Here is a 13,254-nt window from a genome sequence, read left to right as displayed (position 1 = left end):
CTTTGAACTGGTTCATAAATGTAATAGACAGTGCTACTATCAATACCATGAAAAATAGTAATTATAGATAAAGGGAAACTTTGGAGACTGAACACTAGACACGAGTTAATGGTTGCATTATTTTATTGTATGTTCAATAACACTTGTTCAATATACAGTTGCAATACATATAGAGGGAGGGGGGGAGGGGGGGAGATAAAATGAGTAATAAAAATCTGATGACTGTTAGTAGCATATTGATTCACATGTTTACTGGAATTGAAATGTATCTTGCTCTACTAAGTAATGGAATGTGATTTCTGTTTGAAATGTCATCAATAAAAAACGTTGAAACATAAATACATTACCAACGGTCTTCTTGGGATAACAATGCTCTCTAGATTTCTCCTTCAAACCTGAAGCTATGCATTTATACTGTATCTTTTGATACCTAGATTTTTGGAATGGGAATTTTCTCCATGGGGAGGTTTTTTTTGTTGTTGTTGTTTTTTTTAAATTTCCCATTCTTTTTTCCATGTTTTGAACTGGTCTGTGATAGTATTGGAGACTCCACAGAAGGAATGAATGCAATTTATAGCAACTAACCTGGGAGCACTGAGGCCAGATGATTTAATAGATGTCATTTAGATATAAGGTATTCTCTCTGTATTATTATTAGCATTTGTATAGCGCTACCAGACGCACGCAGCGCTGAACACCTGATACAAAGAGACAGTCCCTGCTCAAAAGAGCTTACAATCTAAGTAATACAGACAAACAAGACAGTTACAGGTGAAAGAAGTAATGGGTGAGAAGGGAGGAAGGGACAAGGGGAGGGCAATTGTGGCTAGGAGCTAAAAGCAGCAGTGAAAAGGTGGGTTTTCAGCATAGATTTGAAAACAGGTAGAGGTGGAGCTAGACGTATAGGTCCAGGAAGTCTATTCCAGGCATAAGGTACCGCGAGAGAAAAGGAGCGAAGCTTGGAGTTAGCAGTGGAGGAGAAGGAGAATGACAAGAGAGATTTGTCAAGCGAGCGGAATAATGGAACAATGGAATAAGGAACATGCCCCTACGTTTATGCAATGGCAGAATCAGATGCATGAACTATTGCTTATGGAGAGACATACTATAGACATTAGAGGACTTAAGACTAAAAAAAGGATTTTAGTTATGGACACCATATGTGGGTACTTCAATGAGCGTGCGTTCTACCTTTCTGAACGCAGGGGAAACATAATAGCTTCTGTTTTCTATCTTCTCGGAATTATATACTTATCTCTTTGGAATATGGTGAACATATGCCATTGCTAGGGGGAGGGGTGGTGAGGGGGAGCGCAGTTCATGGGTAGAAATTGCAGGGAATTTTTTTTGGGGGGGGAGGTATAGAGATTGGGAGGGGGAAGGTTACTACTTACTCCCAGTGGCGTAGCCAGACAGCCAATTTTGGATGGGCCTGAGCCCAAAGTGGGTGGGCACAATATTTTCTCTGCCCTACCGCAAACTATAAATACATTAGCTAATAAGGATCCTCAAGCTCTGTCAGCTGAAGACTTTCTCTGAAGGTAGCCAGAACTCCCTTTTACCAAACTTGGCAGGCAGCAGCAACATCAGTAAGCCACTGATGCCAGCACCCTATGCATGCTTAGCTGTCGGTGAATCAACCATGCTGTCACCGACTGCAGAGCTTGGTAGAAGGAAGTTCTGGCCGTCTTTGGAGGAAGTCCTCAGTTGGGGAGGCTTGGGATCCCTACCAGCTATACAGCAAGGGTCAGAACTGGTGTTAGACATGCTAGGGCCCCCTCCCTGATCCCCTCTCCTCCCTGCTCTCCGATTTCCCAACCTGCCATTACTGTCACACCAACAGACCCTCACCAAATACAGAACAAGGGATCACGTATCAGAAATAAAAATATTTAGACAAAAATTGAACTAGGAACCCCAAAAAGTTAAACTTAGCATGTACTTCAACACTGGAGAAATAAAAACAGAAATGCATTTCCTTTCTCCTGAACACGATACAAACACATTTGCTATGTAGATTTCCCAAAGCCAACATATTCCATTTAAAACATTCAAAATACATTGCTTTTTTCTACCTTTGTGGTCTGGACATTGTATTTTTCCATCATGTTGGTTGCAGTTTCTTTTCTGCTTTCCTGTTTGTCGTCTTCTAATTCTCTTTCGAGCGGCTGCTGTCCATTTGTCTTCTTTTACCGTCACTATGCTTCTGACATATTGACTTCTTATTTTTAGCTCTTTCCTCTCTTTTTTCTTCTTTCTGCCTTGCTGTCAACTCAAATTTCACCCTCTCACTGTTCTCCTCCTTTTTAGTTTACAGCTACATATCAGATTTTCATCTTTTTCTCTCACCCACTAGCTTTTCCATTTCCCCATCTCACTCCTTCCTCAGCCCTCCATTCCCTTTCATTACCATATTTCTATTCTCTGTAATCACTATCTTTTTATTTATTTCCTTGCCACCCTCTTCCTCTCCCTCCTGGCCTCTCCCACATGGTTCCGCCATCTTCCTTTTCTCCACCCTTCTAGCCCAGCATCTGCTCCCTCTTTCTCCCCACCCCACTCTTGCAGCCTTACATCTCTCTGCCCCTTCTCTCTTCCCTCCTGCCCTCTCCCTCATGTTCCAACATTTCTCCCTCTCTCTTCCCTCACTCCCACTGTCCGGCACCTTTCTATCACCCTTCTGCTCCTGAATCCAACATCTTCTCCTTTCTCCCCTCTCCAGCTCCTGTGTTTCTCTCTCCCTCTCATTCACTTCCAGGCCCAATATATCTACCTTTCTCCCACTTTCTACCATTTCTCCCTCTCTTGTGCCATGGGTCTAACACTTCTCATCCCCCTCTCCCCATGCAGCATTTTCTCTCTTCCTCCCTTCCACTGCCATGCCCAACATTTCTGCCTCTCCCCCTCCCTTGTGCCCCATCCAACATCTCGTCCAATTTGTCACCATCTATCTTCTCCTCCTCACCACCCCCTGTCCAAGTCCAACATTTACCATTTCTCCTTCCCCACTACCCCCATATGTCCAACATTTCTCCCTCTCTTGTCCCTTTCCCCTCCCAATGCAAGATTTTTTCCTTTCTTACCCCTCTCTACCCTCTGTCCCACAATTCTCTCTCTCTCTCTCTCTCTTGCCCCTCTCCACCTCATGCCCCCCCTTCCAGCATCTATCTTAAGAAGACCTTCCCCCAACTCTCCATCTCTTCAATGGAGCACAGCACCACCCTTAGCAGGCTGAGGTCCGATCCTGCTTCTGCCTCCCTCTCTCCCACAGCGCTTCTCAAACACTGCCTACCTACTGCCGCCACGATCTAGTATCTTCCTCCCGTCTCAGCACTGCAGCAGCAGTAGCGATTCATGCTGCCTCCTGCTTCGTTCTAACCCAGAAGCGTCTCCTCTGCCGCGCAGATCGTGGCGGCGGTAGGTAGGCAGCGTTTGAGAAGCGCTATGGGAGAGAGGGAGGCAGAAGCAGGATCGGACCTCAGCCTGCTCCCTCCGCTGCCGAAATTGAAGCTCTCCGCTGCTGGGTGAGCCTGAACCCCAACTGGGTGGGCCTAGGCCCACCCAGGCCCACCCATGGCTACGCCCCTGCTTACTCCTTTATATTGTCACCTTGTGTGGATGTATTGGCAAGTTTGCTTTCATGTGACCACGCTTCTGATACCTGTGATCTGTTTGATTGGTGATTTAATACAAATATCAAACAGATATAAGGTGTTCTACTTGGTGCATAGAACATACAGACTGCTTGATACAAATATTTCAAACCTAAATCCAATTGGAAAACAAATTTTGCAGAGAAGCTACAAACTGTGGTATTTTGGATATCTAGTGCATAATCAAATAGTTCTGAATAAATTAATAAGATAACTGAAGCCTCAGTATCAAATTAATATGGATGCATATTTTTCAACAAAACCTTTAAAGAAATATATGACAAATGAAAATTGCAGAAAAGGTAAAGTTTTTAAATCATTGCGGGATATAAACAAAGATAACAAAAGGAACATTTTGAAATCTTCAGCATGACAGAATGAAGTAATCAGCCTAATATTGACAGCATACAAGGCAACTCCTTCCCTTTAACAGATGGGTTTATGGTTTGGAACCACAGAAGTACAAAAATTAATGTGCTCTAAATCCTGTCTGGAAACTTGCCCAGATTGGGCTCCACTTTTCTGTTGCTGCACTGTTTACATGAGTATATTCTAACTATACTTAATGCAAAACAACGTTCAGTATCGTTTTGTTTCTATTAATGCAGATAACCATGTATTGCATAACTGCATTACAAGAACAAAAAAATAGTTTGCTGCCATATACTATGCCAATGGTTTTCAACCCAGTCCTCATGATATACCCAATCAGTGAATATATAGAGCTGCAGTGTATGTAGATCTCTCTCATGTAAATTCACTGTGGATATTCTAGAAAGTCAGACTGAGTGGGTGTGTCCCAAAGACTGGAGATAAGTACCATTAAACTATAGTCTATGTAGAAGCCAACACCCAACAAAATTTCATGAAGCATTGAAATGTTATCAGCAATACTTAGAAACGCGTTAACAGAGACTAAATTAGACAAGCTTACCCGTTCCAACTTCCTTTTCCTCTTCGTCAATGCTGTTTTTAATACTATCATATTCCTCATCAATAGTCTGGTTACCCCGAATCTGAGAGAGAACTCGCCTTGCCTTCTGAGTTTGGCCTTTCTGAATAAGCCAACGGGGACTTTCCGGCAGAAACAGGAAACCAAAGAACTGGATAACAGATGGAACTGCTGAAAGGCCAAACATGTACCTACGAACAATCAAGACATATTTCAGACTCAGTCTATAATACTTGCTCTGATAGACTTTATTTTATTAGGTTTTAACTTCTTATTCTGTTTGAGGAGGGATTAATATTAGCACTATCATCTACGAGGTGATTTAGTTCATATATGGGGAAAATTAGGCTTTATTGCTGAATCAAATGTTTAAAAAAATGTGAAAAAAATGATCAACACAATACTAGGGATTATATACCACATTTATTTATTTTACTAATTTATAATCAACTTAAAAAATTAGGCAGGGTACAATAACACACATTATAAAAAAAACCCATACTTTGAAACAGTTCAGTTTAGTAGCACCTCATAATCTTTCAGTTCTCTAATCGTGCTGCAATATCCTCATATAGGAAGTAAACCCTGAACTGGCTCACACATTATCCTTAAAGGCCTTTAGAAAAAAAAAAAGATTGTTTAAAAACATTTGAGAACCTAAGTAGCATCAGTAAACAAACAAGTGTGCAGGCAGCTTATTCCACAGCAATGGGCATGCTAAAAAAAAAAAAAAAAAAGCAGCTTCCCTTGTTTCAGCAAATCATATCTTTACCAAAGGTGGAAGCAAAAGCGATTATGCGCCATTTCACCAGAGTACCCAAGTAGGTCAATACATTTTTAACACTTGGACCAGATATCCCCATTCTGTGGGATACAAATGTTCTAAAATAAATAAATAAATAAATAAATAAATAAATAAATAAATAAGTGTCAAAACTTTAAATCTGACCCTATAACAAATGGGGAACCAATGTAATATGATGAAAGATTATTCTTAGTACCAATACATCTGTGGCAATGTGGGCCACTTTGCTTCTCCTCTTCCCTTTCAATTGCTCCAATACTCCAGATACATCTAGTCCATCATTTAAGTATTTAGGTATTCTTCTCGACAGAGAGCTTTCTTATGAGCCACAGATTGCCCACTTGGCAAAGACCTCTCTTCTTTTTACGGAAATTCTGGACGATCCACTTCTATCATGATACATCATCAAAAATGACCATTTTATATTCCATCATTATTTCATGTCTCAGTTACTGCAATTCCTTCTATTCTGGACTTCTACCATCTCTTCTTTGTCCTCTTCAGACAATCCAAAATACCTCCACATTTCAATTATGTCACTCCACTGTACATCCAGTATCACTGGCTACTAGTTACTGTATAAAATTCAACACACTAGAACATAGATGTTGGAAACACTTCCTGTCAATTCTAATCAGCTTTGACGTTAAGAAAGCCTTTGACCGGGTGCAATGGAAGTTTCTTTTTGCCTCCTTGAAGTCCTATGGGTTTACGGGCCGTTTTGTCTCAATTAAGGCACTATATGCTGACCCTCGGGCACGGGTCTCAGTTAATGGATGGGAATCTGAATCCTTTCGAGTGTTTCGGGGTACGCGAAAGGGATGACCCCTTTCCCCGTTTCTCTTTGTATTATCATTGGATCCTCTGATAAGAGATATAATGGAGAACCCCGATATCCAGGGAGTTCAGCTTGGTCCCCATTGTTTCAAGGTGGCAGCTTTTGCTGACGACTTGTTGGTCCACTTAAGAAGCCCGAAGACCTCCTTACAGGCTTTGTTAGATTATTTTAAGGAATATGGAGATTTCACGAGATTCCATCTTAGAGAAGTCAGAGGTTTTACAGTCTTCACCCACAAGTAAAGGCCCTATGGAGTTTAGAGTTCCCTCTACGGTGGGCTGTTGGCTCCTTTAAATACTTAGGGATCTATCTGACAAGGGAGTTCTGTATAGATTAAATATAATGGCTCTATTGGAGGCCACTAGGAAACAATTAACTAGTTGGAAAGACCTTCCAGTGTCCTTAATAGGACGAGTGGGGTTAGAGCAAATGGTCATATTTCCCCAGTGGTTATATGCACTTCAGAGTTTACCATTGAGATTACTGCAGAAAGATCTGAGAGGTGCATATAAATTATTTAGTAAATTTTGCTGGGCAGGCAAAAAGCCGAAACTCAGGATAGATATATTGCGTGGCTCCTGGAGTCAGGGTGGAGTGGGGATTCTGGATTTAAAACAATATAACTGGGCATGCCTACTGAGACATCTGGGAGATTGATTTGGACAGATGCAAATTTATACACCGATAGAAACAGAAAAGGCACTTTATGCCCCTTATGATTTTTACTCGCTGCTGCACCTTGGGAGGGCCCAAATTCCTGGACCTCTGAAGGAGAATATATTGCTGAATTAAATGCAGGATGTATGGAGGATGATAGTGAATAAATTGGGGGGCAACGCATATGTTTTGAACCAGCAGTCCTTGAGGGGCAATGTAACTTTCCAACCAGGGATAAATAACCCTACTTTTCAACTCTGGGAACAACGGGGGCATTGTTAGATTGGAGCACTTACTGTCGAGTGAGGGAGAAATGGTAAACTTTGAACAGCTACAAGAAAGGGTGGGTGTTTCATGTGGCAATTGTTTTGCCTTTGCACAGATTAGACACTATATATCCTCCCTTGATAGGTCAGCTTTACGAGTCCCTTTGGGCACACGGATTAGAGACTTTTTCCAGGAAGTATCAAAGGTAGGATACTCAGTATTGAACCTGCATAAGGCCCTGCTAAAAGGAGATCCGGATAGGAATTTTACTTCCTTAAAATCCAAATGGGTGGAGGACCTAGGAGTGGCTATAGGGGATTGGGATGTTGCTGCCACACTCAGAATCATTCCCTTGTTGACTAAAGATGCAAGACTATGAGAATGTGGGTATAGGGTTTTGCTTAGAGCATATACTGTATGACTAAGGCACAATTGGAACGTGTGGGGGTGAGGGGCGATCGTAATTGTTCCAAATGTAAACAGTTCACTCACACTATTGCACACGCTTTCTGGAGCTGCCCGAAAGTTAAACCTTTTTGGGAGCAGATCAAAAGATTTGTAAGTCGGATGTTAGCTCGAGATATAGGTGGCTCGGTGGAACAATTGCTACATGATGCTCCTAGGGCCTTTATTAATATGCATAGATTTGCAGCTCTTTTGTGCCGTAAATTAGCCCTTGTAGCCCGAAAAGTTATTTTACAATATTGGATATCTCCAAACCCTCCACATTTTGACATTGGAGGAATCAGATTCATTTATTAGCATCCTGGGAGGCTAGGGAAGCAAGGAGCCCCCCCAAAGGGGCGTAAGTCCTTCCTGACAATCTGGAACCCATATCTCCAGACCTTAAGCCCACGGGGGCATAGTATCCTGCTTAATACTTTATCAGACATGATCGAGTTAGGTCATTCCCACTCAGTGATGGTAAGCAGTGAGATCTGCTAGCTTCTGAAGGGGGGAGGGGGAGGGGTTGGTAGATGGGAGAGGATGGGGTTCTGAGACTGGGAGGGTGGGTTGGGGGTGGGGGCATTGGTTTCTAAAGATGTTGGATGTGAGTAGGGTGGAATGTGATAATGGGGGGGGAGAGGGCTGGATGAGGGAGGGGAGAGAAAAAAATGGGTAAAACTTTGATGATGGAAGGAAGGATGCTATATGGTTACTGTTTTACTGAGTAAAGTTGGTAATTTACAATACTGTTTACTCAACTTTCTGGTTTTGTTTGACATGTGGAGTGGAGGAGTGGCCCAGTGGTTAGGGTGGTGGATGTTGGTCCTGGGGAGCTGAGGAACTGAGTTCGATTCCTGGCACAGGCAGCTCCTTGTGACTCTGGGCAAGTCACTTAACCCTCCACTGCCCCATGTAAGCCGCATTGAGCCTGCCATGAGTGGGAAAGCGCAGGGTACAAATGTAACAAACAATCAATCGTTGATTCATCAATAAAATTGTTGAAAATAAACCATAAACCTTAACCTGCTAATACGTGGATGCCCCTTGTTTCTATTTAGATACTGAAGAAGAAAGATAGAACTCAGCGACCCCGCCCCTCAAGCTCATACAAATGCCAATCAAGACAGCTCTCCATTATGGTTTTTGAGCAGGTTGTTGTGGTTCTGGGCACATCTGTTTCAGGAATCGAGAGAGCTCCAGCATAGAAAGCAATGTTTTGTTCAGCCCATTAGACCCAGACTAACCTGTGGGAAGTATATAAAAATTCTCAAGGAGAGATCGCATGATGTGCTGAGTTATAAAGATGGAAGTCAGAGGAACACCAGGTTCCCCACAGCTCCTTTGCTACTAAATCAGCACACAACACAGATTTACCAGATTCAGGAAGTTATTGAGTGCTTGTGCATATCTTTATAGACAAATATTTTTATTACAGTGGCGATATTATGGCTAGTAGAGTGTATAAACAGGATCGGGAGAAGGGCTGTGGGGCTTTCGAGAAAATGGCCGACACGCATGATGCAGAACTATTTGCCTTCACAGAGACTCAGTTAGCACAGATCACAAAAACAGTGAAAGCTGAAAGCGTAATAGCAATGGCTGGAGTCAAACAAGAGGCCTATGTGGAAGGCTCTTCAGCTTTACAAATCCACTCAGTTCCATCACCACTTTCCCATCACTAATACTTCCATAGCAGACGGCAGTTTACCATACAGAAGTGAGGAGAGGATGGGGAAGGGGTGTCCAGGCCCTTCTAGGTGGTCTGTACACCACTCTTGTTTCTCTGAAAAACTCATGACTAGGATGCCTCACCACTCAATGTAAGTGGGAAAAGAATTGGTGCAACTGTTGATAGCATTTGAAAACAGATTTCAAAGGATGGCTAACAGTTTCCTACAACAATGCTCTGCATGTTTTCCCCTACTTATTTTAATTTCTTTGTTTTCCCATCTAAATCTGGATGTCTCAGCAAGAAAAAATATTTTACAGTGGGCTTTGACAGCAAATTCAGCGACTGGGAAGTAGGACCAGTGCTGAGCAGACTTCAAAGACTTGTAAACTGAAAATAACGGACAGATCAAGAACAATTGTGTGTTTTTTTGCATCACATTCATATCGCATCTTGTAAGTGTCTCTCAGTGGGGGAGGAGAAACACATCAAGGTTGATAGTGAGTAAAATGTTGTCAGTTTGCAACATTGTTGAATTGCTGGTTTAATCAAGTATTGACAATGAATGTGACTATACTGCAACCAAAATTATAAAGCCATTCTTCCATGATTGTGTGACTGCCCTATTCGTGATCATGAAGGAGTGTAACCTGAATGGCGTGGCAGATGCGGCTCTGGCCACCTTATTGGGCAGACTGGATGGACCGTGCGGGTCTTAATCTGCCGTCATATACCACGTTACTATTGGTGCTCTTGCAAAAATGTGTGTGAAAACATTCTTCCTCTTTACCCACTTTGTTAGTGTTTATTTTATTTATTTATTGGTTACATTTTTTTATCCCACATCTATTTGTAGGCTCAATGTGGCTTACATAGTACCGGAGAGGCATTTGCAGACTCCGGTGAGAACAAATACAAAGTGATGTTGTGGTAAGATGATATTCATGTGGCATAGCCACATTAGGGAAATGTACATTGGAAGAGTTGCATATACACTATTTATGCCAGAGCTCACTATAATAAATATACCTGAAGTATTCTGGAAATGTCTAAAAGTCCTCTTACCTTCAGAAAAGCATACTCAGTTGAAAACTATTTTTTTTACACAAGTTAGCCACAACATTTTGGCCCACTATAATAAAAGAACGTACAGGCATTTTTTTGAAAGCAGCAGTATCTAGGTCAGCCCCTCAGGTAAGGCTATGGTTCTGTATGCTATGACAGGAGATTTGAGCCTGAATTATCAATATTTGGAATCAGGGGCAGAGAAAACCAAGCAAGCTTGTTCACACTATTCACTTGCATGCAGAATTTTCATGTCCTTTCTTATACATTTTCAAACATTTTTCCACCAACTCATTAAAGGGCTCTTTTACTAAGCTGAGTTAAGCAGATAATGCTGTGTTTTCACTGTGGTAGAAAGTTTGGGCCCGTGCTATGGTCTAACGCACTACAATACAATCCTGCGTGTTAAAATCCTACGGCCGTTTTCTAAGCTGTGCACACTTTAAACGCTAAAGACACCCCTATATTCCTATGGATGTCTCTAGCGTGTGTTAAAAAGACTAGCGTGCCTTAGTAAACAGGGCCCCTAATGTTAGCTGCACAATGCAGAAGTACATCAACTCTGGACAGGTAGTACATGGCCCCCTGCTGATATCACAGCCAATTACTGTCATCTCAAGAGAAGGTGGTAAGTACAGCTGTACTACACACAAACTGGGAGTGGCACTGGACCTTTCATGGGAGGCAGAGCAGCATCACTCCTCCATCTGATTCCCTCCCCCCTCTTCCGACACTGACCAGTCTCCCCCGTCCCCTACAGAATGTATATATTTTAGCATTACTTGACTGATATTAATGATTTATTATATCATTGTATAATGAAAGATAAGCTGTACATTGCATTATGAAGATACTATTTACCTTATTGCATTGTCTGTTTGTAATTAAACTCTGGAATTTGTTGCCAGAGAATGTAGTAAAAGTGGTTAGCATAGCGGGGATTAAAAAAAGGTTTGGTTGGCTTCCTAAAGGAAGTCCATAGACCATTATTAAAATGGACTTGGGAAAAATCCACTGCTTAATTTCTAGAATAAGCAGCATAAAATGTATTGTACTGTTTTAGGATCTTGCCAAGTACTTGCAACCTGGATTGGCCACTGTTGGAAACAGGACGCTGGGCTTGATGGACCTTCAGTCTGTCCCAGTATGGCAAAACTTATGTACTATGTTGTTTTTATATGTTTAGGAATCATTGTATGTGTAAGACCTTATTTTTTCACTCTCATTTTACCATTTTTAATTTTTAAGAAAATCATTTTTTATATTTATAATGCTTGAATTATTATTCTTGTTATGGATTTGGCTGATCTGTATTTGACATTAATCATCATTATTACATGTGTTTTCAAAAAATATTTTTGTAGTTTTTATAGTTCATTTGAAGACTATTCAGCTCATCTCATATGTTATGATGTTCGTCCATGCTGTACACGTTTCAGTGACATCATCTGCACCACTGAAACGCATTAAAGATGGCTACTGAAGTGCGTAATGCTTTTTCTTTTTGCTTTTTTAAGCATTCTGTGCAGCGATTTTTACTAAAACAATAAAATAAAGTTTTTTTTAAGAAGGGTACACATCAGTGTTTAAGATTTTATATTAATTTTCTGTTGTTAGAATTGTGATAATGGCATTTATGAGGCTCCCACTTTTTAAGCTGTGATATGTCCTTTTGACATACTGCAAAGTTGCAGTGCTTTGAACAATCTATGTGATTACTGAGGAGGTTTATTCTGAGTATCAATTATTTCAAAAATCACCTTTGACCTATAAAGACATGTATAAAGTAGCCCCATCTTTTTCAATATGGCTAACTCCAGGCTGCACACTGTAAGAATAGCGAGACACTGTTGCTCTACTGAACTGATCTATGACTTCAGAACTGCTGTCTGTGAGTAACAATGGTTTAGAATCTTCTCCCTTTGGGGGGGGGGGGGGGTGGAATTATTCATTTTGGTGAGATCTTTTGTAGCTGTTCAGCCTTGATTATTCCTGTTTGTTGTTCTAATTATTAGACAATCTTGGAAGTGTTTCTTATTGTTGGGGAATACACTATTTTTTACCCTTAAGTTAGGTATGTGTATCATTTTGTACCAAAGAACATTTATGCACTTGGTTGAAGTATGAAGTCATACATATCACGTTTTGGTTTCCTGAACATCTTCTATGGCTTTTTTGTTTTTAACCACTTTCACTAATTTGGCACATTTGAACGTCTTAATGTCTGTTTAAATTTTTTTCTAATTTTTGTCTGTAATTTTGCACAATTTATATTACGTTTAAGTCTTTAAGCATATATTTTATTAATATTTGTATTCATATTATATTTTTTCATGTTTGTTAGTGATCCATGATACCCATGAATCAGCCTTTTTGGCGAAACGTGGCCACGTCGAGACTTTTTACAAAATAATTTTGAGATTTTTTTTTAAATAAAGAACCTTCTGGATTCTAGTTTGCTTTGTGTTCTGTAAACAGAAGTAGGTCAGCTTTGGGAGTGCATGGCCCACTGCTGATAGCATAGCACAGCTGATCTTACTGCCACCTCAAGAGGTGTACAGCTGTGCTACACAAGCTGGTAGTGCACAGGACCTTTCATGGGAGGCACAGCAGCATCACTCCTTTATCTGATTTCTCCCCTTCCAACACTAACCAGTCCCCCCTTTCCAGGCACACCAGGCCCCAGAAAAATAAAAACCCTGCTTTCCACAATAAACCCCACACCCAAACAGAGAATTTTTCATTTCCTATGTTCCCCACCCCAACCTAACCAGGGAATTCCATGGTTGTTCTGTGGTAGCCAGGCAGCAGCTATACTCCTCACCTTTCTGCTGCCCTGGACTGCATAGGGATTCAGAATGGCTGCCAAGGCCTCTAACAGTCATTTCATGGTACTACTTG

At 41.2% G+C, this 13,254-nt stretch overlaps 1 protein-coding gene across 2 annotated transcripts in view; it reads right to left on the bottom strand.

The window, feature by feature from the left end:
• Positions 1–13,254, bottom strand: part of SLC2A13 (solute carrier family 2 member 13) — a 277,867-nt gene that overhangs the window by 203,092 nt on the left and 61,521 nt on the right. For both annotated transcript variants that reach the window (XM_030215885.1, XM_030215884.1), the window contains exon 3: positions 4,588–4,796. In XM_030215885.1, coding sequence (XP_030071745.1) covers positions 4,588–4,796 — 209 coding nt within the window. The remainder of the gene's footprint in view (positions 1–4,587; positions 4,797–13,254) is intronic.

The sequence above is a fragment of the Microcaecilia unicolor genome, chromosome 10 (assembly GCF_901765095.1).
Source record: "Microcaecilia unicolor chromosome 10, aMicUni1.1, whole genome shotgun sequence".
Lineage (NCBI taxonomy): Eukaryota > Metazoa > Chordata > Amphibia > Gymnophiona > Siphonopidae > Microcaecilia > Microcaecilia unicolor.
The sequence above is the reverse complement of the archived record's forward strand: the minus strand, read 5'-3'. Positions and strand labels throughout refer to the sequence as shown.